This window comes from Sciurus carolinensis, chromosome 7, assembly GCF_902686445.1.
Source record: "Sciurus carolinensis chromosome 7, mSciCar1.2, whole genome shotgun sequence".
In the NCBI taxonomy this organism is placed as follows: domain Eukaryota; kingdom Metazoa; phylum Chordata; class Mammalia; order Rodentia; family Sciuridae; genus Sciurus; species Sciurus carolinensis.
In genome coordinates, this window is record NC_062219.1 from 121,587,466 (window position 1) to 121,612,286 (window position 24,821).

The 24,821-nt window shown below is 42.5% G+C and overlaps 1 protein-coding gene across 1 annotated transcript; it reads left to right on the forward strand.

The window, feature by feature from the left end:
• Window positions 1–14,959: 14,959 nt before the first annotated feature.
• Window positions 14,960–18,729, forward strand: LOC124988891 (HLA class II histocompatibility antigen, DM alpha chain). Its single transcript, XM_047558712.1, has 5 exons — window positions 14,960–15,126; window positions 16,544–16,828; window positions 17,481–17,759; window positions 17,990–18,118; window positions 18,475–18,729. The coding sequence occupies exons 1-5, from the start codon at window positions 15,039–15,041 to the stop codon at window positions 18,477–18,479; spliced, it is 786 nt and encodes a 261-aa protein (XP_047414668.1). The 5' UTR covers window positions 14,960–15,038; the 3' UTR covers window positions 18,480–18,729.
• Window positions 18,730–24,821: the final 6,092 nt, after the last annotated feature.

The window sequence follows — 24,821 nt, forward strand, 5'->3', positions numbered from 1 at the left end:
TTCGATGAGACCTGCAAGTTCGTGGACTCCCCTGCCTTCTATCAAGTTTGCCAGCTGATCACTCTTCCTTCTCTACTGGTCTTGTGGTCGACCATTTAAGTTAAAACTCCCTATTCCTGAGCCTGGCGCGATGCCGCTTGCCTGTAATCCCAGCGGCCTGGGAGGCTGAAGCAGGAGGATCACAAGTTCAAAACAGCCTCTGTAATTTAGCGAGACCCTGTCTCAAAAGAAAATATAAAAGGAGCTGGGATGTGGCTCAGTGGTTAAGTGCCCCTGGTTCAATCTCTGGTACCAACACACAACTCATTCCGGAATCCTTGCTCTCTACTCTCAATCTTGGATCAATCTCAAAATTTTAGGGATTAGTAACAAAATAAGATGATTACGTTGCTACCAAAGCAGTGTTTTAATTTGTTGCCAGCCTGTTATGACTCTTCCAGCCTCAGACTGATGTCTAAATTTTCACTCTACAGCCTCTTAATTTCCACAGACAGGTATCACCTCTTATAAGGCCAACTTGTTGAAGTCTGTTTCCCTTTTCCATTTCATTAGTAGACCTTTTCTGTTTAAGGAAATACCTTTATATTTGACCTGTTCAACTTTCTGTTACCCTGAGGCCATCCATTCTGCACCCTTTGGGAATTTTTAATTTTATCTTTCCTGGGTTACCATAAAAAAAAAGTGTGTGTGTGGGGGGGGGGGGGGACAACTCTCTCAGTATTGTTCCTCCTCAGTAGACTCATTTATATCTCAGCTCCTTTGTACAACCTGAACCTGAAATTAAAATCATACCATCTGAATTTTCTATCTCCCGCTTTTCCTCCCTCCCTTCCTACTTCTTATCTCCACCCTTCAACTCATATCTGTCAGGCTTCCACTAGAAAACTGTTCTGGCAAATGACACCAAGGACCTTCTAATTGGTAAAGTCAGAGGCACTTTTCAATTTTAACCTTATTTGACCTCTCTGGAGCATTTGGCAATTATTTGATCATGCTTCCTTCTTGACATTTTCTATACCCTTGATTTCTGTAACCAGTCTCACCAGTTTCTTTTCCTACTCGTCTCCTGCTTTCCTTCCTGGAATAACAGCCCCAAAATCCTCATGTATTGAATTTGCCAGGATTGTTGCTTCTACTTCTATTCATATTATCTAGGTAATATTGCTTAATGGTTCAAAGCCCTTCAAATCTGTATCTCCAATTCAGACAGCTCTCCTGAGCTAAACTTCCTACCAAATATTCCTACTTGGATAGCTCTTACATACTTAAGCATGTTCAAAATTGATGCAATCTGTATGTTCTCTGGATCTGCTCCTCCTGTGTTGCCCTGAGTGATGGTAGCGATTCAGTCACAAGGCCTAGACTCTGATAGCCCCTCCTTGTTTTCTTACAACTTTATATCCATCAGATTCTTACAATTTTGCCTCTTAAATGTCCATTGAATCTCCTGAGTGATGTCCTTATCTTCAGAGTTGTACTGTCTAATATAGTAGTCACAAGCCACATGTGGCTATTTGAATTTATTATTCAGTACAGTGTTGAATTTAGTTTCTCAGTGCACTAGTCACATTTCCATTTCTCAGAGATACATATTGAGAACACACAATGTACAAGGTCTCAATGTGCTCTTGTTTCTGACAGCTTTTGGCCTTGTCTGCTGTCTCTTACTAATTTGTTGCAGCTGCATTGGACTTTCATCATTTTCTTGAAGGAATTGGTCCATTGCCTGCTTTAGGACCTCACACATGCTGTTCCTCTGCTGAAAGACTCTGCTTCCCACTCTTCACCTGGCAATACCTACTTTCCCTTCAGATCTCATTTCAATATCAGTGGTTTCCCCATACCATATGGGATGGTGCAAAATATAACATTTCTGTCATTACAGAAAGGTCTTTTGGACAGTGCTACCCTTAAGTTTTCCTCTTGGCCTCTGGTCACAATACTGCCAGGCGTGAGCTTTCCAAAATATAGCTCTGACCATATATTATTGTATAAACCCTATTCCTTGTTGCCTGCATGATAAAGTCCAAATTCTTGTGCTTGGCAGAAAGGTTTGCCTACCCCTCTAGGCTCATGTCTAGCCACTTCCTCTTGAGCCCTATATTCTGGTTACATTGAACTGTTTCCCAGACACACCATTTTGTTTCATGCCTCAGCCCACTCTGCATGGAATAGGTGTTACCCTTGTCAGTCTAAACCCAAATATAGGATAGGGGTGTGGTCCAGTGGTAGAGCACTTGCCTAGAATGCATAAGGCCCTGGATTCATCCCCAACACCACAAAAAGAAAAGTCAGTGCTTGCCTAATTGCTCATTTCTTAGTGTCCTTTTCTTTTATGGTAGTACCTTTTACAGTGAATGGCATTTATGTGATTACATGTTTTTCTTCACTCCTAGACTTTGATCTGGAGAACAAGGCTGTTTTTCTTTCTTTTCTTTTCTTTCTTTCTTTCTTTCTTTCTTTCTTTCTTTCAATACCCACAGTTTTCATTAAAGTGCTCACAAATTGAGCAAATGTTCAAGGGAAATGCTTAAGTGAGTGTGTGACTTAGGTAAAATTACGATGTATTTGTATTTGGGGCACCATGTATATAGTATTGGGTAATAATCCTAGCAGTACTGCTTTCAGGTATACATATGTGACATCGGGATGATGTGAGGGAAGAGAAACAGAACAGCACAAGTTATTTTCACAGAGCAATGCAGTCCAATCCTGGCCATAATATAAGCTACAAGAAGTAGAGTAGGAGAAAACTAGAAGGTAAATTTATTTATAGAGGCCATATTATTGAGAGTTTCCAATGCTGTTAAGTGTGGACCCACTTGGGAGCCAGTGAAAGTTTTTGAGCAATAACTTCATCAGAATTACATCATTAGAAAGGACTCTGTCTTCCAGTGGCTAGCACTATCCATGTTAATAAACATTAAATAAAACTGTCAGAAATTGGAAGGAGATGCATCTGGTGATAGCTCACATTTATTGAGTACTTAAAATGTGTCTCAGACATTGTTATAATTGTTTTTCACATATTATCTTTTTTCATTCTATTACCCTATAAAGCAGATACTATTTTTATTACCCCCCATTTATCAAATGAAGCAATTAAAGCAAGAGATTTTAAATCATTTACCCAAGGTCACAAAGGTAACTAGCAAAGCTGGGATTTGAACCCAGGCAGTGAGCTTTTCATGTCCTCCAGCTTTTCACAATTTGTGATTGCCAAATAAACTTTTCCTCCTCTAAAATTGTTCTTGTCATGTTTTTTTTTTTTTTTTTTTTTTTTTTTTTATCACAGAGGTGAAAAAGCTCACTAAAATACTCTTCCCTTGGTTCTGTTTCCTGTTCTTGTTCCACGTATAAGGATCTCAATGTTAATCCTTGACTCTAACCTAAATTGTTTTATACTTTCTTCATTATAAATCTTATCTACCTTTATGTTGGTTCAAACACCACCTCAAAGATGACTCTCAAATATCTCTCTAATCTTTATTTCTCCAGCTTCAATCCTGGCTCTGAATCTCCCTGCTGTTCCTTGTAATTTGAATAACACTATTCAGAGGCAGACTGCCTGGGTCCTCCAGCCACACACTACTTGTCTATAGTTACCACCCCATTAATCCATTGAAATGGATTAATGCACTGATTAGGTTAAGGCTCTTGTAACTCAATCATTTCTATAACTGTATAAAATAAAATATAATTACCAAATTATTTAAAGAAATGTGTGATAATCTAGTAGTATGTTTCTGCATTGATACAATATAGTGTTCCTTTAATAATATAATATGATTTATTGGCAGGTTAAACAACTAACTCCCAGAATTATGAAGTAGGGATATTTTGAGAGATTTGTAATCACTGTAATGTAATATGAAAATGTTAATTGATGGTAATTTCTATTGATAACAATGTTACAGATACTACTCATACTGAAAAGTTTTATTTTGTATATATATTCATAAAATAAAATTTCAATTAGAATTTATTGAAAATAAAAATGACTTTTAAAAGTTCCATACAAGTTCATGGACCTCTAAATTCTGTGGCAGTAGACTGCAAGTTAAAAACCCCTGTTCTGATTGAATGAGGAAGTAAGACCCTTCATCATTAGGTATGAGGGAATGAAGAAGGAAAAATTCACTGGATTGGTGCTATGGTTTGAAGGTCCCCACCAAAACACCTGTTGAAGTTTAATCCCCATTGTGAGGTATTGGAGGTGACCTGTGAAGGCTCTGTCCTCAGGAATGGATAGATTCATGGACTAATAGACAATCATGGGAGCATTGTTATAGAAGAAATCTCTTTCTGGCTAGCTTGCTATGTTTCACCATATGGTACCCATCACTATGTCACCACCCAGCAAAGGGCCCTTGCCAGATGCTGAGCAGATGCTGATACCATGTTCATGGACTTCCCAATCTCCAGAACAATGAGTTAAGCAAATCTCTATAAATTAACCAGTTTTGGGTGTCCAGTTGTAGCAACAGAAAACATATTAAGACAGTATGAGGTTCAGAAAACTCAGATCAAGTGATTTAGACTGAATATAGTAGAAAGGAGAGAGTTGAGTTTTTAAAGAAAGGAACTGAGCCAGGCATGGTGGTGCCCGCCTGTAATCGCAGCCGCTCGAGCGACTGAGGTGGGAGGATCGTGAGTTCAAAGCCAGCCTCAGCAAAAGCAAGGCACTAAACAACTCAGTGAGACCCTGTCTCTAAATAAAAGACAAAATAGGGCTGGAGATGTGCCTTGGTGGTCCATTGCCCCTGAGTTCAATCCCTGGTACCAAAAAAAAAAAAAAAAAAAACAGGAGGAGGAAACTGAGAGCTACCTCTGTAGAAAGATTTGTTATAGGAAGATTTATTTGTAGGATTTATTTACTTATTTGGTAAATATGGAATGACTTTGAAGAGGCTGGAGGTAGGTCATTTCAGAACCTAGCACAAATCAACAATTCACACATAGGATGAGAAGAAATAAAGTAGGCACAGTATTAAAACTAATTGCATTTAGAAGAGAGCCCACACTTCTCACTGTGGTGCCCAAGGTCTTAATGTGCTCTTGTTTCTGACAGCTTTTGGCCTTGTCTGCTGTCTTTTCTTACTAATTGTGTTTGCAGCCACATTGGTCTTCCCTCATTTTCTTGGAGGAATTGGTCCATTGCCTGCTTCAGGACCTCACACATGCTGTTCCCTCTGCTGGAAGATTCTGCTTTACACTTTTCACCTGGCTAATGCTTGCTTACCCTTCAGATCTCATTTCAGTATCAGTGGTTTCCCCATTCCAGTTATTTGCTCTTACAGATCTCAGTTCCCTTTCTTTATGCCTTTCACCATTTATTTTTATAAGTGTGTATGTTTACTTGTTTAGTATCTTTATTTACATTAGACAAAGTCTGATGATGACAGGTGACTGATATACAACATACCGTTGGGTACATAGAAAGTGGACAATAAATACCTGCTAAATAAATAAATAAACCTTTTTGAGCCACAGTTTTCTTGTTTATATAATGAGGATAATAAATTCCAGCCTTGTAGAGTAGTGGTGAGGACTGCTACATCATAATAATGCACCTAAAAAGAATGGATGAATATGGATATGGAGAGATAACACTGAGTTTGGAATAAGAAGAAATGTGGGAGCTGGGTGTCTAGGTTTGCCCTCTGAAGTAGGAGGTGCCAGAGAGTGGGAAGAGTATAGTATTTGATAAGGAGTTTGGTGAGGACCTAGAGTGGAATAGGAAGGGAGGTGGGTGCATAGCAAATGCAATGGAAGTGAAGGTGTTTGTAGGGTGGCCAGTAGACATGTCTGAGAAGATTTACAGTTGAGATACCTGTCTTAGAAAGGATGCCCCATTGCCATCTAATACTTGAAGATTCTTCTAGTCTCAGCTTCAACATCTCCATAGCTGGTAGTTATTCATCAAATGAAGTTTCGCTTATTGGTGGATGCTGTGGTTTGAATGTGGTTTGTTTCCTTGAACTCATGTGAGGGCTTAATCCCCAAAGTCATATGGTAATGGTATTAAGAGGGTGGAAACAATCTTATTATGTTGTTTAGAGGTAGAGCCTTTGGGAAGTGATTGTGATTGGATGAGATCATTAAGGTGGAGCCCCCACAATTAAATCTTGGTGGCTTTATAAGAAGAGGGAGAGAGAACCAGGAGAGGTACAGACAGACACACTTGCTCCCTCTCTCTTGCCATGTGATACCATGTGCCATCTTGGGACTCTGCCAGGGAAAAGGTATCTGCCACAAAGTGATGCAACCAAGGGAGATCCTCACCAGAGCCTACATCATGCTGTTTAGACTTTCAGCCTCGCAAACTATGAGCTAAATAAACCTCTTATTTTAGTAAAGCTAACCTACTTCTGCATTTTTGTTGTTGTTATTGTAGTTGACCTTCTTGGTCAACTTACACTAGCAATAGAAAGAACAGGACACCAACAGTAGTGGTGAGATGACCATGAAGCAGTTTTAAAAATAGAAGAGAATAATACAATATAAATGATAATGGTAAACACAGGGTTTGGTGGAAACATACTAATCTCATCTGTGGGTTTCAAGAAGTGTTATGGGGCGCAACTTAATAACAGACCAGTCATCACTGAGAAGTCCAAATTTGAGAGTCTTTATTAAGCCGGCCGGTTGACTGTCTCACACAATGCCCCAAAAAATGACTATTGGGAGAACAGCCCCGACCACAGGGTTGTAGGGGTTCTTATACCAAAAATCACATTAATCATAAGTGTGTCTGTTGCTATGATTCAAAATTACAAAATCATGAGATCATCAACAGAGGGAGAAGTGGGTCAAAATGACCCTTACTAGGTACAAACTAAAGAATGGTTACTAACATCCACACAATCACTGTTTACATGGTACATTGTTTAGAAGCAATAGGAATCAAAAGAGAGCAATTTTTCTTTACATAGGAATTATCATTCTGTATTGTTAAACATGTCACACCAAGTAACTGATGATTGGCACAGAGGCGGGGTGTTCCCATGAGAGAAGCTTATTTCCCACATAACATGGAGTCTCAGAGCAAAATGGAGTCTGTTTAGTCATTTCCCTTAGAGTCTGGCCTATGACATTCTCATGGAGTCAGATCTGTCAACCTATCACAGAAGGCTTCCTCAGCAAGGTAAGATTTCATCTCAAAGGACATAAATGGTCCAGATTATTAGTTCATGCTAAGGAAAGTATATTATGGAAAATCATTAAAAGTTTTCATGCTTAACTATAGTAAGATAAAATATGCATTATAAATAGATCCTTCTGACTGGGTACAGTGGTGCATGCCTGTGCTACCATCAAAATACTAAGATCCCATCTCAAAACAAAGTGCTCTGGCAACACTGTGAAAAATTGGAGACAGACCAATTATAAGAAAATTGCAATAATCCAGGAAAACAAATATACCAATGAAAGCCTGAGCCAGTGGGAATGGCAAGAAGAGGGATGATTCAAAAAATATAAAAGAGGTAGAGTTGATAGGACTTGGTGACCAATTGGATGGGAAGGTTTGAGGAAGATGGACCTGTTAAGGATGCCTTCCACATTTGTAGCTTGGGGGATTGGGGACAATCATGTTATTTTCTGAAGTCTTAACTATAGGAGTTGGCAAATGTTGGAAAGGGAAGGTAATGAGTTAGTTTTGTAAATCTTGAACTAGAGATACATTCAGGGTAGTTATTCCTAAACTTAATTAGAATTCATTATTGAACTATCAACAGGGATTTATGAGATACAATGTAAAACAGAAAACCTACTTGTGTTAAAACCACAGTTTGAAAACCATAAGATACTGCTTTTCATTTGAAACTTTTTTCTCAAGACATTTTTGAGATGATTGGGAGATGAATGGATTGGGTTAAATGAAGTTAAGCAACTGCTTTTGATTTTGTTGATTGGGGTGATGGTGTTACATTAAAAGATAGCTTTTCTATCATAGCTATGCTTTAGTCATCAATCCAAATTTGTATTTATACAAATACAAATTGTAGATTCAAATATAATTTGACTATGTGGTGAGAAGCATGACAGATCAGAGATCACCAAGCAGATGACACACATCACCTGAGCAGTTAGTTGAGAAATACTTTCTGAGCATTAATACACAGATTTAACCTCAACTTTATGCCTCAAACAATCTCTGATCTGAGATGCCATATGTTGAAGATAGCTGTACTAAGGTGGTGGCTTGGTCTGATTCTCCCTTCTCCAGAAATAGCTGTAATATGTAGAGGTGATATTGTGCTTGGCCACAGCTAATGAGTCCAGTGGTACACACCTAATATAAACTGAGCCCATCAAATTGTCTCTGCAAACAATTTGACACTTAAAAGATAGGCTGAAGGCCTTTGCAGGCAAGTGTACTAATGTCAACACCCACTGCTCAGGTCCACACTGCTAGGGTTCTGTGGCCATCCTTTCTCATGTTAGTTTATTCAACTCTTCTTCTGATTCCCATGAGCCAGATCAATATCATTCCAGTAATTCTCTGTTAAAAAAAAAAAAGTCAGAACTGTTTTCTATTATTTGCAAACAAAAAGATTTATTAAATGTAATAAATGGTTGCATAATAAAAATATATGAATATGATGTTTTATTATATCTATATTGAAATAAATTTTATAAAAACATTTGCTACCATCAAATTTATGTATTTGTATTTCTTAAGGAACACTGTTACAGAGAATACAGTTTGAGAGCTGCTATTACACAACATCCAAGTGGAGGTGAGACAGTTGTGTATATAGGCAGTATGGAGCTCAAGAACAAGACTTGAGGGGATATAGCTCAGTCGGTAAAGTGCTTGCCTTGCAAGCACAAGGCCCTGGGTTCGATTCCCAGCACCAAAAAAAAAAAAAAAAAGAACAAGACTTGAGCTGAAAAGGTAAATTTGGAAACCATCAGCAAATGGGTGGTAACTGAAGGCATGTGGGAATACATGAGACCAAACAAAGCAAGTGTGTAGTTTGAGGAGGGTGAAGGTTAAGGACAGGGTTAGGATTGTAGCTCAGTGTTAGAGCACTTGCCTAGCACATGTGAGGCACTGGGTTCGATCCTTAGCACAACATGAAATAAAGATATTGTGTCCATCTACAACTAAAAACATTTTTTTAAAAAAAGGTTAAGGACAAAACTTCAGGGGACACCAATACTTAAAGGTAGCTGAAAGAAAAAAATCCACCTAAGAGACCATAAGGGGGATGCCAGAGAAGTGGGAGGAAAAAACTAGGAGAGAGTGCCATGAGGGATGCCAAACAAGCAGACCGATTTAGAAGGGAGGGCAAGGCCAACTGTGTCAGATGTGGCAGAGACTGCAAAGAATCCATTTATCAACAAAACATCTTGGTGAACAATTTCTTTGTTGAGAGTTAAGATTAAATGGCAAATATGAAAGTGGGGACACAGTTACCTGTGATTTTTTTCAAGAAATTTGTCTCTGCTGGGTGCGGGGAGATGGGCAGTGCTAGAAAAGGTTGGGAGAGCTGAATGTTAGCCATGGCTTTCTAGATTTACAGGTGCTGTGCCATGATTGTCAGAGGTCTTCATATCTAATGACAAAGTAGATGGCGAGTTACTGCGATGCAGAACTGCCTGCCTTGCCCCCTTGCCAACGATCACCACTTTCCCAAGCTGAGTAGAGACTATGTCTCAGGTACCTTTGATGGAGATTGTTGGGAGGTTCTGGCAGGAAGAAGCGTTACATACCGGGAAGAGTAGTTATAAATATTGGGATGTGTTACCATTTATACTGGGGTTATAGAAAGGAGAGAAAGGAGTTAATCACTTCTCAGCATAGCCTTGGTAATAGGTCGTTATATTTCTCCCCACTGTGGTCTTGTTCACATTCTGCACTCTCCAGAGAAATTGCTGTACTCTTCTATCCAGAGTACTTGCAAAGTCTACTATACCTGTTTCTAATCCCTCTCTGCCAACTCACTTTCTTCTGTTTTTCCCCAGATCTTCCAAATAATCTGCTATCACTGGGTACACTGTTATTGATTGCCATTCCCACAAATAAGGAGGAAGGGGGTTCTTGCAAAGTGGGTTTATTTTGGGTTTCCATCCCAATTCTGACCACACCCACAGAATTGCATTCATCAAACTGTGGGTCTCTGAGCAAAATCCAGCCCACTGCCTGTTTTCATATGGCTAAAGTGCTAAGAATGGATTTTACATTTTTAAATGGTTGGGGGGGGAGCAAAAGACTGGCTCATGACACATGTAAATTATGTGAAATTTGAATTTTAGTGTCCATAAATAAAAAGAGGGTCGAGGACAAAACCCCAGGGAACACTAATATTTAACGAGCACCTCAAAGAAAGAGGTCCACAAAGGAGATGGAGCAGGAGATGATCCCAAAGTAGGAGGGGAGGCTAGGATGAAAGTAGGAAGGGAATCAGGACCTTTCATTTCCACATCGCCTATGGTTGTTTTCCTGCTAAAGTTGAGTCCTCACGAGAGAGATTGGCAATCCACAAAGCCTGAGACAGTTACTGTCAGGCCCTTTATAGAAAAAGCTTGTCTACCCTGGTTTAGCAGCAGGTAGCTGTGTGCCACACACCTCCCCTACAGTCCTGGTGGTGTCATAAACTTCCTTCTACGGTCCTAGAAGCCTGAGTCCCCCCACTGCCAGAACCCCTGATGGGCTAGTCCTCAAAGGCTGGGAGATTGGGAAGATGATCTTTTGTTCTTTGAAGTGTTACAATGATCTCCAAACCCTGACATCCTGTCCCCACCGTCCTGACAAACACATGAATACACATTGCTGAATGTGTATTCATGAATATACACATTCAATGAATATACACATTGCTGTTCCAGATTATCTAGGAGATCATGAGATTGTTTTTTCTTTTTCTTTTTGGTTATTATTGCTACTTTTATTTATTAAAAAGGGATATGGATTTTGAAAGTTTCAGAAATACTGATGAACCATAGTCACAGAGATTAATTTCTCAGATTACTTAATTGCCACATTAGATCTTTTCCTTCGCCTCTTCCCCCACCCCTTCTGTCTCGCGTTCTCTATCAAACTTGAAGCATATACACTGACAGTTTCTTCCTCACTTCCCACTTACTTCTCAGCCCACCACAATCTGGAGTCGACTCCCACTACAACACTGAAATTACACTCAATAAAAATGTCAACCATCTCATAATCACCAAATCTAAGGACACTTTTCAGTCCTTCCTTGCCTTCTGAGTAGCATTCTATACTGCTGACATTGCCCTCGTTTGGGGATCAGCACTCTTTATTTCTCTGATCTGCTTCCTTTTTGTTCCCTTAACTTTCTGTGTGCGCCTGGTACCACTAGATTCTTACCAATTAGCAGATCTCACAGTGCTGGTTACTGGTTATGCTCCACTGTCTAGCGCCACACTCACCTCCTGTACTATGTTCTGAACTAGGAGTCAGCCAGGTGTGTGTCTCCCAACCTCCCTGGTCAGTTGACTTCCTGTTAGATTCTGCCAGGGGGAGGCGCTGGTGGGAGATCAAAAGACAGGAAAAACTCAGAGGCTTCCTGCTTCAGCATCTAAGTCTAACGGGGTGACAGTTGTGGCAATTGCTGGTAGATGTATTAACAGGAAGAATGAGTGGTTCTGGACTCCAGCCCCTGAGAAGAAATACCTCCTCAGTGATTCTAGCCTTGATGGCAGCTTCTCAGTAGATCGAATCTGACTATGACAGTGTCAGGCAGCAGAAGGTATAGATGTGTCTTCCAGTTCGGGGATGATGGCAGCTTCTGATTCCCAGGTATCCATCTTTCCTGTCTGAACTTTCAGCCAAGCCTCCTTCTCCCTTTTGTACTTCTTTCCCTTTTAACACTTTTTAAACCAATTCTCTGTATTAAATTCTCTCTGTCTGAAGTACATGGAGTGGATGTGTTCTCCTGTCTGGATCCTGGAAAATAACTGGCATGAGGCTTGGGGTTCGACCCATGCAGATTTACATCTTTGTTTTACTTCCTTTCTTTCTGTAAGACACTGAGAGAGATTATATTCACATAACTTTTAATATGTTGTTATAATAGTTCTATTTTATTATTCCTGATGTTAACCTTTTTTTTTTTTTTTTTCATATCAGGGATTGAACCTGGGAGTGCTTAACCACTGAGTCACATCCCCTGTCCATTTTTATTTTTTATTTTGAGACAGGGTCTCGCTAAGTTGCTTAGGGTCTTGATAAGTTGCTGAGGCTGAGCTTCAACTGTTAATCTTTTTATCATAAGTTTGTATGTTTGGGAAAAAACTGTGTGTGTGTGTGTGTGTGTGTGTGCGTGCGCGCACGCATGCATATATATATATATATATATATATATATAGAGAGAGAGAGAGAGAGAGAGAGAGAGAGAGAGAGAAAGAGAGAGAGAGGGAGATTGGAACTGTCTGTAGTTTCAGGCATCCACTGGGGGTCTCAGAATGTTACCCCCCCCCCCTTGGATTAGGAGGGACTGCTAATCCTTTTTCTTTTTTTTCTTGGCTAATTTTATCTGTGACCTCTGCTTCCGTTTTTGTGCTCACCACTCCCACAATCAGGTTCTTCACCCACTCCCAGGATCCTCTCCATATACTTCACTGCCTCCTGTGGGGCCCCAGTTGGCTGTTCCCCTGGCATCCATGAAAATTCAGCATGCACAAAATCAAGTTCAAGCTCTTTGTCTTTAAACCTGCTCTCGTGGCATTCGTTTCTGCTTCAAATCAGTCCATCACTGAGCACCCACCCAGTCACCACGTGAGAAACCTGGTATTATCCTTCCCTTCTCCATCTCCTCATCTTCCCACTTGTAATCAGAAACCCAACTCTTCAGTTCCACCTCCTGATTATCTCAGTATTCTGTTTGCTCCATGTCCTCTGGTTATGACTTAATTCACAACCTTCTCATCTCTCACTTAAATTACTGCCATACTACCTTCTTGTAGTATGTGCTTGTAACTTTTTATCTTGATACGATACACTATAGACTTTGTTTTTTTCTTGGTACCAGGGATTGAATCCAGGGGTACTTAACCACTGAGCCACATCCCCAGACCTTCTCATATTTTATTTTGAGACAGAGTATTGCTAAGTTGCTTAGGGTCTTGCTAAGTTACTGAAGCTGGCTTTGAACTTGGGATCCTCCTGCCTCAACCTCCGGAGTTGCTGGGATTAGTTAGCCATCATGCCCAGCACACTGTGGACCCTGGCCTAGCAGTTTTGACTCTATTCTTCCCAACCTCCAGTCCATTGTTTGAAATATCAGAACAGTTTCTCTAAATTGTTAAAATGATTGTGTCACTCTACAGTTTTAATATCGCTGTCATGTTAAGTAAAAGTCAGACCCTCTTTGTGGTGTGCCAAGGTCTATGTGATCTGGCTTTTGCCTGAATTTTTAGTTCATTGTGTTGACTCCGCAGAACAGGTAACCTTCACAACTTCCACGTTGACTATTACAAGGGTCTCCAGAGGAGGGAGCTCTGGATGCCTGTGAGCTTCACACATCTGCCTATTCCATGCTCTGGAATGTTTTTCTCTTCCCTCATGTTCTGTTGTTCAAATTGTTTTTCCTTCGAGACTCTTAGGAGCCTGCCTGATTAGGTCCCTCCTTTTCCCCCATTTTCATAAAATTACTGTTTCCTGAACACATAGCACATTCTTATTTGACTACATTACACTGTTAGGTAATTGTTTATTCATAGAAACCCCCACTAGACAGTAAGCCTTCAAGTAGTCCCTCCTAATCCATGTGGGATATGTTCCAAGACCCCCAGTAGATGCCTGAAACCATAGTGTGTGTGCGAATGTATATATTTAAATATAATATATATACTACATACACTATATTACATGTATTTACATATTTAAATATGCATACACATATGTATATATGCATGCCTGTGTTTTTTGCATACATGCCAACCTGTGATTAAGTTTCATTTATAAATTAGGCACAGTAAGAGATTAATAACTAATAGTAAAATGGAACAATTATATTAAAAGCTAATTTAATTATTATATTAAATTTTATGTGAAAGTAGTCTATCTTGTGTCTTATAGTATAGCACTTCTTTTTTTTCCTTTTCTTACAGAGCTTTTTTTTTTTTTTTTTTTTTTGCAGTGCTAAGGAATTGAACGCAGGACCTTGTGCTTGCAAGACAAGCACTCTACCAACTGAGCTATATCCCCAGCTCACTTTCTGGCTTTTGCACTTCTTGCCCTTTGGCATATCTGAATTGCTGCCATAACTAGTCTTGTGCTTTGGGTTCATTACAATGATGGGCAATCTGATGATTGAGAATGGCCACTACATGACTAACAGGCAGGTGTTGTATACAGTGTGGATACACTGGAGAAAGGGATGATTCACGTCCCAGGCAGAACTGAGCCAGAGGGCACAAGATTTCATCATGCTACTCAGAATGGTGCACAATTTAAAACTTATTGTTTATTTCTGGAATTTTCTATTTAACATTTTTGGACTCAAGTTGATGGCAGGGAACTGAAACCTCAGGAAGTACAATCTTTGATGAGGGGGGATGTCATCTTTGTATTTCTAGCACTGGGTCTCATCCCTTTTTCAGTGTATTTCTGTAGAATGAATTAGAGTTAATGCCTGAAGGAGAATAACCTTTCTGAGAAGGAGGGGAGGTCCGAAGGGAGAAGGAGGCAAAAGAGCAGTGGGAGTTTGCTGAGCAAAGATGCGCTTCCCACGGCAGCATTCTGCCACAGGGTCAGACAGCCTGAGGCTATGAGGAGAGCTCCACCAGGAGGCAGACATTCCTCAGCTGGCGTCTCAGCCCAGAAACCACCACACTGGACCTGGTCAAAGCGCCAAGGTTTCCGGAGGTTGCTGGCCCTAGATCTCTCCCTAGTGACTCATGATGCTGAGTCCTACACTTCTGTGATTGGATTAGTCAGAATGACAAGGGTAATGATTGGAGATGAGCTGGCAAAACATAATCTAAGGCTACCCTCTGGGGGAGGGAGTTGGGGACCTGGGTCTGCCTGTTGGTAGCACCTACCTACTGTGTGACCTGAAGGTATGGATCATGAGCAGAACCAGGGAGCTATGCTGCTCCAGCTCCTTCGGCTTCTGTGGCTGCTGCCCCACTCCTGGGCCATCCCTGCAGGTAAGACAGTGCCTCCCCTTTACTTCCATCCTGAGGGTGTTAGAGCTGGGGGATCCCATCTGCCAGAGCATGGGAAGAAGGGATCAGTGCTTGTAAGTGGTGGGAGGATTTAGGAGATGGTGGCAACAACAGCAGACTCGGAAAAGAGAGGTACTATTTATGAGTGGTAAGCACTATCTGGTGTTTTACATGTTCCATTGAAGATGCTCTCTTGGAGCAGAGATGATTCTATCCACTTTACAGACGAAAAAATGAGACTCGGGGACTTGTGCAAGTTCACACAGTAGGAAAGTAGCAGAACTGAGATTTGAACAGAGCTAAAGTTATTTCCATTCCTGCACTCAGGATTGGATTCTACTCTTGTCAACTCACCTTGTGATTCTTGAAGTCTCTTAACTTTATTGCTCCTTAGTTTTTCCTCTGTAAAGGATGGGGCATAATGGGACAGTAACCTGGAAGATCCCTCTCACTCTAAATGTCTGTGTATTGGGCATGGGGTAGAAGGTTTTCTGCTGGCTGGGGGGTTCCAGCCAGGAGTTTCAAAGAAGAGGGATTATTTCCCGCAGCCAGGGAGTCACTTCCCCAAATCCTGTCATTGTGTGATCTGGAGGGTTTGGGTGGGAAAGACATTTTCATAGAGGCCTGGTGCTGATGACATGACTGAAGAGAATCTGGAGACTGGGGTTTCAGTTTGCATGTGTGTCTGGGGTAGGCTAGGACAGTGTCATTATGACTTACGGAGGCCATGACCATTCCTTCTCCCTCTCTTCTAAGACAGGGAACCCATCCATGGCCTTTCAGAGGGTGACCTTAAGTGAATTAGACAAAGGTAGCCTTTGGGAGGATGACCTCGTGCTAGCATGTATGGCTTGGTGAGCACTGTGCAGGCTGCATTTCATTTCCACCTGTCCCCTTGGCTGGTGCTTCTGTGGTATAAACACACAGCCAATAGGTTGACTCTGAATTTGTTGCTTAAGACAGTAGACCTTTCTGCATTTTACAACTTTAAACTGTTGCAAGGCAGGTTTGGAGCCATCCCTTAAGTTTTTCTTCACCCCAGTTGGGAGAGGAAGCCTAAATGACAGACACAGGAGGGCTTCCACCACATCTCTGCCTCACCGCCTGAGAGGAGGAGTGCCAGGTGTGGTGGTGCGCCTTGCAATTCCAGCTGCTCAGGAGGCTGAGGCAGGAGAAGTGCAAGTTTGAGAGCACCCTGGGTAACTTAGTGAGACCCGTCCCCCCAAAAATAAAAAGGTCTGGGGATGTAGCTCAGTGGTAGAGAGCCTCTGGGTTCAATCCTTAGTACTCCTTTCAGCCCCCACGCCCACGCCAAAAGCAGAAAAAAAAAAAAAAAAAAAAAAAAAAAAGTCACGGAGGATGCTCTCACCTCCCTGAAGCTTGCGCTCTGTCTCTGCAGCTCCTGCGCCAGTGTGGTGGGACGACCTGCAAAACCACACATTCCGGCACACCGTGTTCTGCCAGGATGGGAGTCCCAACGTGGGGCTCACCGAGACCTACGATGAGGACCTGCTTTTCTCCTTTGACTTTTCCCAGAACACTCGAGTGCCCCGCCTCCCCGAATTTGCTGAGTGGGCTCGGGAACAGGGAGACGCCTCGGCCATTGCATTTGACAAAGAATTCTGCAAAATAATGGTGGAGAATATAGGCCCACAACTTGAAGGGAAAATCCCAGTGTCCAGAGGTCAGGGTTTTTTGGGGGGTGGAGGTTGGAGGTCTGCACTCTTATCCTCTTTAATTTTTACACTGAGCTATTCCCCTTCACTCCCTCCCCTATCTCTCAGGCTTTCTGGTTCTCCCCTAGGACCTTTCTTTTTCTGCTAGTCACGGTCTGCATCCTGCTTTGTTGTGGGCAGATTGTGCGTGGCATGCAATAGGTATTCAAAGCCATTTATCGAACTTAATGAATTCAAAGGGACGAAGCCTACTGAATATTACCACTTGTGTTACTGTGCTCAGCAAGATGGCAAAGCGATTGGAAGGATCTGGTGATGTGCTTGTGTTTTAATGAGAAAACAGTGATTGATATCAACGTGAGGTTTAGAAAGGAAGTAAAACAAATTAGCAACAAACAAACAAACAAACAAACAAAATAACTGTCAAAAGTCAGGGCAGAGGCTTGCAGGATGGCCTGGATGTGGCTCTGCTTTTAGGTCTAGCTGCCATTCTTGCCTGGAAGCGCTCCCTCAGAGCCCCTGCCCCTCCCTTTTCTATGGCCCCAAAGCCCCACCCACTGACTCCCTCTGCCCCCTCCCGTCCGGATGTTTCTCCTTGTCTAAACACTGCGTACCATCAACTTGTCCTTTTTTTCCCCTGACCCTCTGACCCCCCACCAGGTTTCCCTGTCGCTGAGGTTTTCACACTGAAGCCCCTGGAGTTTGGCAAACCCAACACGCTGGTCTGCTTTATCAGTAATCTCTTCCCGCCCACATTGACCGTCAACTGGGAGCATCATTCCGTCCCTGTGGAAGGAGTTGGGCCCACTTTTGTCTCAGCTATGGATGGACTCACCTTCCAGGCCTTTTCTTATTTAAACTTCACACCAGAACCCTATGACCTTTTCTCCTGCATCGTGACTCACGAAATTGACCGCTATACAGCAATTGCCTATTGGGGTAAGACCCCTTTCTCTGATAAGACTAGTACTTTGAGGGCAAAAAGGGATAGATCCATTGGACGGACCTTCTTTCTCTACTTGAAACTTGTTAGGTACCTTCTTGCTCTAGCCAACCCCGATCGGAAGCCCGAGAGTCTCTTTTCTACTCCCAGCTACCCAAGTCCTTCCTCTGGGTAGTGGACTTCCAGCCAGGTGTCCAGGCTGACCTGCCCCTCTCCTTTTCTCCAGTGCCCCAGAATGCCTTGCCTTCAGATCTCCTGGAGAATGTGCTGTGTGGTGTAGCCTTTGGCCTGGGTGTGCTGGGCATCATCGTGGGCACTGTCCTCATTATCTATTTCCGGAAGCCTTGTTCGGGTGGTATGTCATCTGGAGGGGTGGATGAGCCAGATACAGTGGTGCATGTGTGGGCATGCCAGGATCATCCTGTGGCATGGGGGAGAGTGTACAGTGATTGACAGACCCCTGGGAGTGGGGGCCTGTATCCAGCACCACAGGGTCACATCCTCTTAGCTGGGGACCCAATTATACAGTTATGGGTCATGGGAATGGCTTTGAGTAGGTAGGAATGATATAGAGACTTGTAGAAAACATGCTTGGAGATGATTTGGGAATGAGGAGAGATCAGTCTCAGTAGGGTGCGCTGTGGGCAGATGGAGGCCTTTGGGGAGGAGGGGGATCCCCCTAATGGCTTTCCTCCTTTCCTCTCTCCTCAGACTGATTCTTCCTGATTGGAGTTGGATGCCAACACCTTCAACCTTTCAAGCAGGGGATCCTTGGGTTTCTCACACCCTGCCCAAGATCTCTCCTCAGAACAGAACTCCTGGGACTCCCCCCAGGGGGTGTGTATGTAGGTTTTTCAGCTGGAAGCTCTGCTGTTCCTGAGTTTGCATCCAGAGAGCCCAGAGTGGCCTGTCACAGTGATACACCTTCCAACTTCAGGCAATAAACCTCAGTTCTTAATCAGTGTAGCTTCTTTCTTTTTCTTTTTCGTAGCGCTGAGGATGGAACCCTGGCCTTGCGCACGCTGTGCAGTTGCTCTGCCACTGAACCCCACCCCCCTGATCAGTGTAGCTTCTTTCTTAACCCATGATGTTTGTTTCTGGAGACCTCAACTCAAGTGGGTTGTCATTTCAAATTTGGCATGCCTTAACCTGAACAAAGCTTGCCCTCATTAGGGAGGGAAACAGGGAACCCCCGCTTGCTCCTCAGCTCCTTAGCTGAAAACTCCTTTTCCCTGATCTTAGCATGACATGACAGCTTTTATTCCTCTCAGCTTGTGCAAAATATGTGAAGAATGAGAGCTACTTTCTGATAATCTGTTCACAAAATGGTTGAGAAAGCCATGTATGCTTTTCTGTGTTCCGTTTGTGAAAATGATTTTCTCGTATAGGCTGCCTTGAGGAATACATAACCCCCTCTAACCAGACTGTAACTGGGAAAATAGGAGCTCAGGGTGGGAAGGAGAAGACCCCTAGTGTTCTTCTGACTCGGTCAGATGAATTCTGTTTGGAATGGCCTGGAAAGACAAAGAATTCACATGTCCTTCCCAACCATCTGTTCTTTGGCCTAAGTGACCGGTCCAAGGAGAACTGTGAGGGGGCAGTCCTGGCAGACAGCAGCACATGATCGCGGTGGGAAGTTGCTTTGCATGTGCTTTATTTCTTACTTCCCTTATTTCTCCCTCCCTTCTGGAAGTGGCTTTGGAAGATGGGATGGCATTAAGGTGAAGAGTGACATTGTTTTGGTCTTGGTAAGGGAGTCTGTATTCTTTGAATTGTATCAGAGTCTAACTAGGGAAAAATATCCAATTCTTTCCAGGAGTTAGAATGTCCCCATAACTATTTCATTTCTAAGAGTAGCCCATGAACTGGTTGAAATGTGAACTCCAAACTGGACTACTGGGAATTCAATCGAGACTCAATTTTTAGAGGTGTGACCTTGGACAGGTCACTTAACCCCTCTGTGCCTTGCTGTCATTTTCTGTAAAAGGATGATGGCAACAATGGTGTCCACCTTATAGGTTGCTGTGTATCTTAAATAAGTTAATATTTGTAGAATGCTGAGAATAAAGTTTGGCCCATCGAAAAGGAGCACAGCCATAGCATTATCACTGTCTGAATTTCACAGAGCTTAGTAGCATCACTGACTTTTTTTTTCTTTTCTGAAACATACTTTGAATCTACCTTCAATATTGTATTCTTTCTTTTAGATGTTCTTAATCTCGCTTTATCTTTCTAAATCAGACCCTTGTCGTTTTCTCGTTCTTCCTAATTTCTGTTCTATTTTCCAACATATCCAGCAATTTACTGCCTGTCTAGGCTTAAATTGCTTTTTCTGTGTTTATGACTTTAGACAAGTCACTTCCCTTCTCTGGGTCTGAAATTCCTCCTTTGTCAAACAAGGGCTTAGATTAGATGCTCTCTCATCAAGCATTCTATGACATTGTCACTTAAATACTCTAGAAGCATTCAAGACCCTCTCTGATCTGATGTGCTGCTTCTACCAAAGAAGTATTACCCTCCATGCCCAGCCGGGATCCCATTCTGATGCCTCACCTGTGCGGGGCAAGCGCTTTACTGCTGAGTTACACCCCCAGCCCAGGGATCCCATTCTCGGATGGGGTTTTCTGTGTTCCCGACAGTGTCGTCTCTGTCTTCTTTAGAGCATTTCTCCGGGCTCTTTCCTCTCACTCAATGCCTTCTTCACTCTGCTCGGCTCGTTCCCGTATTCTTAACCAACTGGAGGTCCTGCTCACCTTCAACCTCTTCATGACCTTGTCTGAATCCTCCAGCCCCAATTGAATTGATCTTTATTAAACTCTCCCAAGACTTAGAGCTCTCAACCCAGACTTTACTCTCAAGCATACGCAGCCTTGTTTCCTAATGTTACTTTTTTTGCTCAGCCAGTTTGCAATTTCTCTAATTCACAGCTCAGAAACGATTTACATTCCCGCCATCAGAGAAAGATAATTCTCATTTCCCTTTGTCTTCACCAGCTCTTAACATATTTGACTTTCAAATGTTGGCCACATGGTGGTTGTAGAGTGGTCTCTCATTGTTTTAATTTCTCTCTCTCACTACTAGTGAGGCTGGTCTTCTTTCCATAGGGTTCTTTCTCTGAGAATCGCTGATTCATACCTTTTGTCTATTTGAAAATCATCTTTTCTGTCTTTTTCTTGTGCATTTGGGGGGTATGTATACTCTATGAATATTCTTGGGTGGTATGAATATTTCAATGCCTTCTTCCAGTGTGCTGCTTTTCAGCTAACTTTGCGTAAAATTCCTTACCGGAATAGAATTATCTAATTTTGGCAGTCAAAACCCTGTGGTCTCATGCTATTGGCTTTAGATTGCAAATGATTGACTGGTTGAATGATTTTTTTTTTTTTTCTGTTTATAAAATGGAAGCTAAAGTTGAAACCATCTGTCCAGATGGGGAACCTGAGAACTCACACAGTGATTTTAGGAAGTGTCCAGAAGAGGTTTAATATTGTTATGTCCATACTCTCAGGAAAAGCACAAGTGACTTCCTTTAACGTGCAACCACAGTGACAATGTGGTAGCTCCTTTCTGTTTCAGCCCACCACGCTCCTTGTAGACCCCTTCCAGTGTCTCAGGGCACTCCTAGGCTTGGGGGTTCTGTGGCAGGACTGCAGTGCCAACTGCCTTCCTCTCCACATTGATCCAGCCCAGGGGCTCACCTCCAGACTCCCTGCCCGACATGCCCACAACTTCTTTTCCCCCTTTTAAGTCCACCAGCTTTATTGCTTGCCAGCTTTAACACAAACTCTTCTTTTTATCGATGTTTGTTCCCACTCCCCAACTGACCTCAAGCAAGATGATGTGCGGGCAGAGTCCCTATCTCCCGTCCAGGCATTCCCTGTCGCCCTTCACACATAAACACCAGGGTTCATCTACTGCAGGCATATGGTACCAGGCTAGGGAAGGAGGCAGCAGGGAAGCAGAGGACTCATCCTGTGGGTCTTGCATAATGGCCTTAAAAGAAGAATATTGTGTGGGAACCTGCTTGAAATTCCACTCTTTCCTAGTGCTGCATAAATAATGATCAAATAAAAAACAATGGACAGGACAGTTAAAATATCCTTTCGAGTTGGCTGGAAGTGGGAAGACAGAACTACATCTGTAAAAATAGTGGTTGGGAGGAGAGGAACGAAGAAACTGCTTCGCTGAGCACAGGTCTCTGGGTTTTTTCTCCTGCCTTATTCTAAAAATCTCCCTCAGTGTTCACATGAATAGAGAAGTGAAATCTCCTCCTACCATTTCCTGCTGCTGCTTCATAAAAGGTTTCACATCTCCTTTGACTGCCAGAGCAGACACCCAGCCACAGGAGGGAACCCTGCCCAGCCTCACTGCCCCTGGTAAGGGCCACACCCTGGATGGCATAGGACTGCTCAGCACATGGTCCTTTGCCAGGGCTAGACTTTGTAGACATTGAAAAGGGTGCCAAGACCTGGGTCCTGCAAGGTCAGGCTCACTATCTACTTGGAAAGGATGGAGAGGAATGTGAGGAGGAAGTTTGTGTGTGTGGGCAGGATTTGCATAATTTTGAAACTGTCATAAGAGAAAGTGGGCTGAATGTGGTGGCTCATGCCTGTAATCCCAGCTACTTAAGAGACTGAGGCAAGGGCATCAGGTTCAAGGACAGCTTGGGCAATTCAGTGAGACCCTGTGTCAAAAATAAATAAATAAGTAAATACAAATTTTAAAAAGGCAGTGGGGCTGGGGATGCAGTTCAGAGGTAGAGCGCTCCTGGGTTCAATCCCCAGTACCAAACAAACAAGAGCAAAAAAACAGAAAGTAGAAGAGAGTGGTTTTAAGAGCAGAAAGAACTCTGCACAGGAAAGATGAGCCTTGGATAGATTGGGTGTGTGTGCACTGTGGCCCTTCTCTTCCTCCTTTTCTCAGCAGAGCTCTTACTAACTAATATGAGCATGCTCGTTGTAGTTGAAGGGGAAATGAAGCTTGGTGCTGTGTGTGTGTGTGTGTGTGTGTGTGTGTGTGTGTTTGTGAATATGGGAATTGTAGAAGAAAAGGAGTTAAACCCTCTACCCCTTAGATGTGACTCTGGATCTGTTTTCAAGTCTGTAAAATGAAGACAGTTGAACTGGGTGTGGTGTTGCATGCCTGTAATTCCAGTTCCTCGGGAGGCTGAGGTAGGAGGATTGCAAGTTTGAGGCCAGCCTCAGCAGCTTAGCAAGTCCTAAGCACCTTAGTGAAATCCTTGACCCTGTAATAATAAAAAAAAAAAAAAAAAAAAAAGAGGCTGAGGATGTGGCTCAGTAGTTAAGTGCCCCTGGGTTAAATAAAAAGTAATAATAATAAATTTTTTAAAAAATGAAGGTAGTTAACAATTTTTTTAAGATTAAATGAGGGCTGGGGTCGTGGCTCAGTGGTAAAGCACTTGCCTAACATGTGGGAGGCACTGGGTTCAGTTATCAGCACTGCATATAAATAAATAAAAATAAAGGTTCATCAATAACTAAAAAACTGATCTGGAGCATCTTTCTCCCTACATATTAAAAAAAAAAGATTAAATGAAATAGCATTTAAATACCTACCTAGAATAGTACCTGTTACAAAGTTGAAACTCAACAAATTCTGGATTCTCTACCTGGGTTCTGCCTACTTTAACACATCTGGTTCCTTACAGGAGTCAGAGTCTATAATCAAGGTGTGCTTAAAGCATGGGCATAGTTGGGAAATATGGTAGAACTTCAGTTAATCTTTTTTAAAAAATCTTTTTAAAGATCTTTTTTAGATGTTGATAGACCTTTATTTTATTCATTTATTTATATGTGGTGCTGAAAATTGAACCCAGTGCCTCACACATGCTAGGCAAGTGCTTTACCCCTGAGCCACAACCTCAGCTCCTCAGTTAATCTTACACAGTTACACAAAACTAGCCTTTTGTTCCTGACATTAATCTTTGAATTCATTTTTGGCACATGCTTTTTTCCCCCATTTTCTCCATAAATACCAGATTCTCTTGAGGTCAGGGACTTTGGGAGCAGGCAGGTAAGTGTGGTGTCAAGGGACTCCCTCCTGACCCTCTTTTGATTAATCTGCTATTAAATCCAACAACTTTCAGAAACTAAGGTGAGAACAGGTAACCCTGGAGCCCACTGGGGAGCAGAGGGAAGTCAATTTAGGGTTTTAAGTTTAGTATGGAAAAATTCATCAATTGTGTAGTTTATAATAGGGTAGAAAAGTAAATTGTCTTTTAAAATCTGTCTTTTCAGGCCTGGGGATGTAGCTCAGTGGAAGGGAACTTGCCTAACACGTGGGAGACCCTGAGTTCAATTCCTGGCACCTAAATAAAATCTGTCTTTTCCAGGAGAAGAATTGCTGGGAAACTTCATCTCATTGTTTTGGCGGTATTTATAATACATGGACCTGCCTTGGGACTAAAGGGACTGTGAGAGAAACACTCAAGGGAGTTTAGCGTCTGGGGGAAGACAGGTGAGCTTTAGGCCCATCGCCAGCTGTTTGCCCAAGGGCATTAGTGGAATTGCCCTGGGGTCTACCCCAGAGATGGCTCCGAGTGTAAGGGGATGGGGCTTCCTGGCTCCAGAAGGCAGCTATGATAGGTGAGGAGGAAATGAAGCTTGACTGACTGGAATGGAAGAAGCAAAGAGGCCTATGGAGGGACTGTCCTGTCCTCTTCCACTCAACAGTGGAACTCCTCCCCTTCTTCTGCAGTCTTGCTTTGAGAGCAGACAACTCTGCACCCTCTGCCTTCTTCCTTCTCAGCAGCTCTGCCTGTGCCATGGGGGTGACAGAACAGATCAAGGGTTTGTGTGTTATCTCCCTATGTAACCTTCTTTTAGGGGACAAGAAAGGGTATCTGGTCCTAGTCCTTTAGGAGGGTATTGAGAAGAGAAAGTTAAGCTTGTGGACAGTCCAGGCCACATACATCCTTGACATGTTGGGATTATTCCCTTCAGTGACCTTGGGAAACACCTATAGTCTCGTTTCACACAAAGATTGTCTAAGCCTATGGCAAGACGAGGTTTACCTGGTAACTGATGATGCTAGGCTGT

What these genes read in the sequence shown, in the direction of transcription:
- LOC124988891 (XM_047558712.1), top strand. Translation starts at nt 15,039, where the DNA reads ATGGATCATGAGCAGAACCAGGGAGCTATGCTGCTCCAGCTCCTTCGG. An exon ending in CTCCTGGGCCATCCCTGCAG is followed by an intron (nt 15,127 to 16,543) that starts GTAAGACAGTGC and finishes CTGTCTCTGCAG; the next exon opens with CTCCTGCGCCAGTGTGGTGG. An exon ending in GAAAATCCCAGTGTCCAGAG is followed by an intron (nt 16,829 to 17,480) that starts GTCAGGGTTTTT and finishes ACCCCCCACCAG; the next exon opens with GTTTCCCTGTCGCTGAGGTT.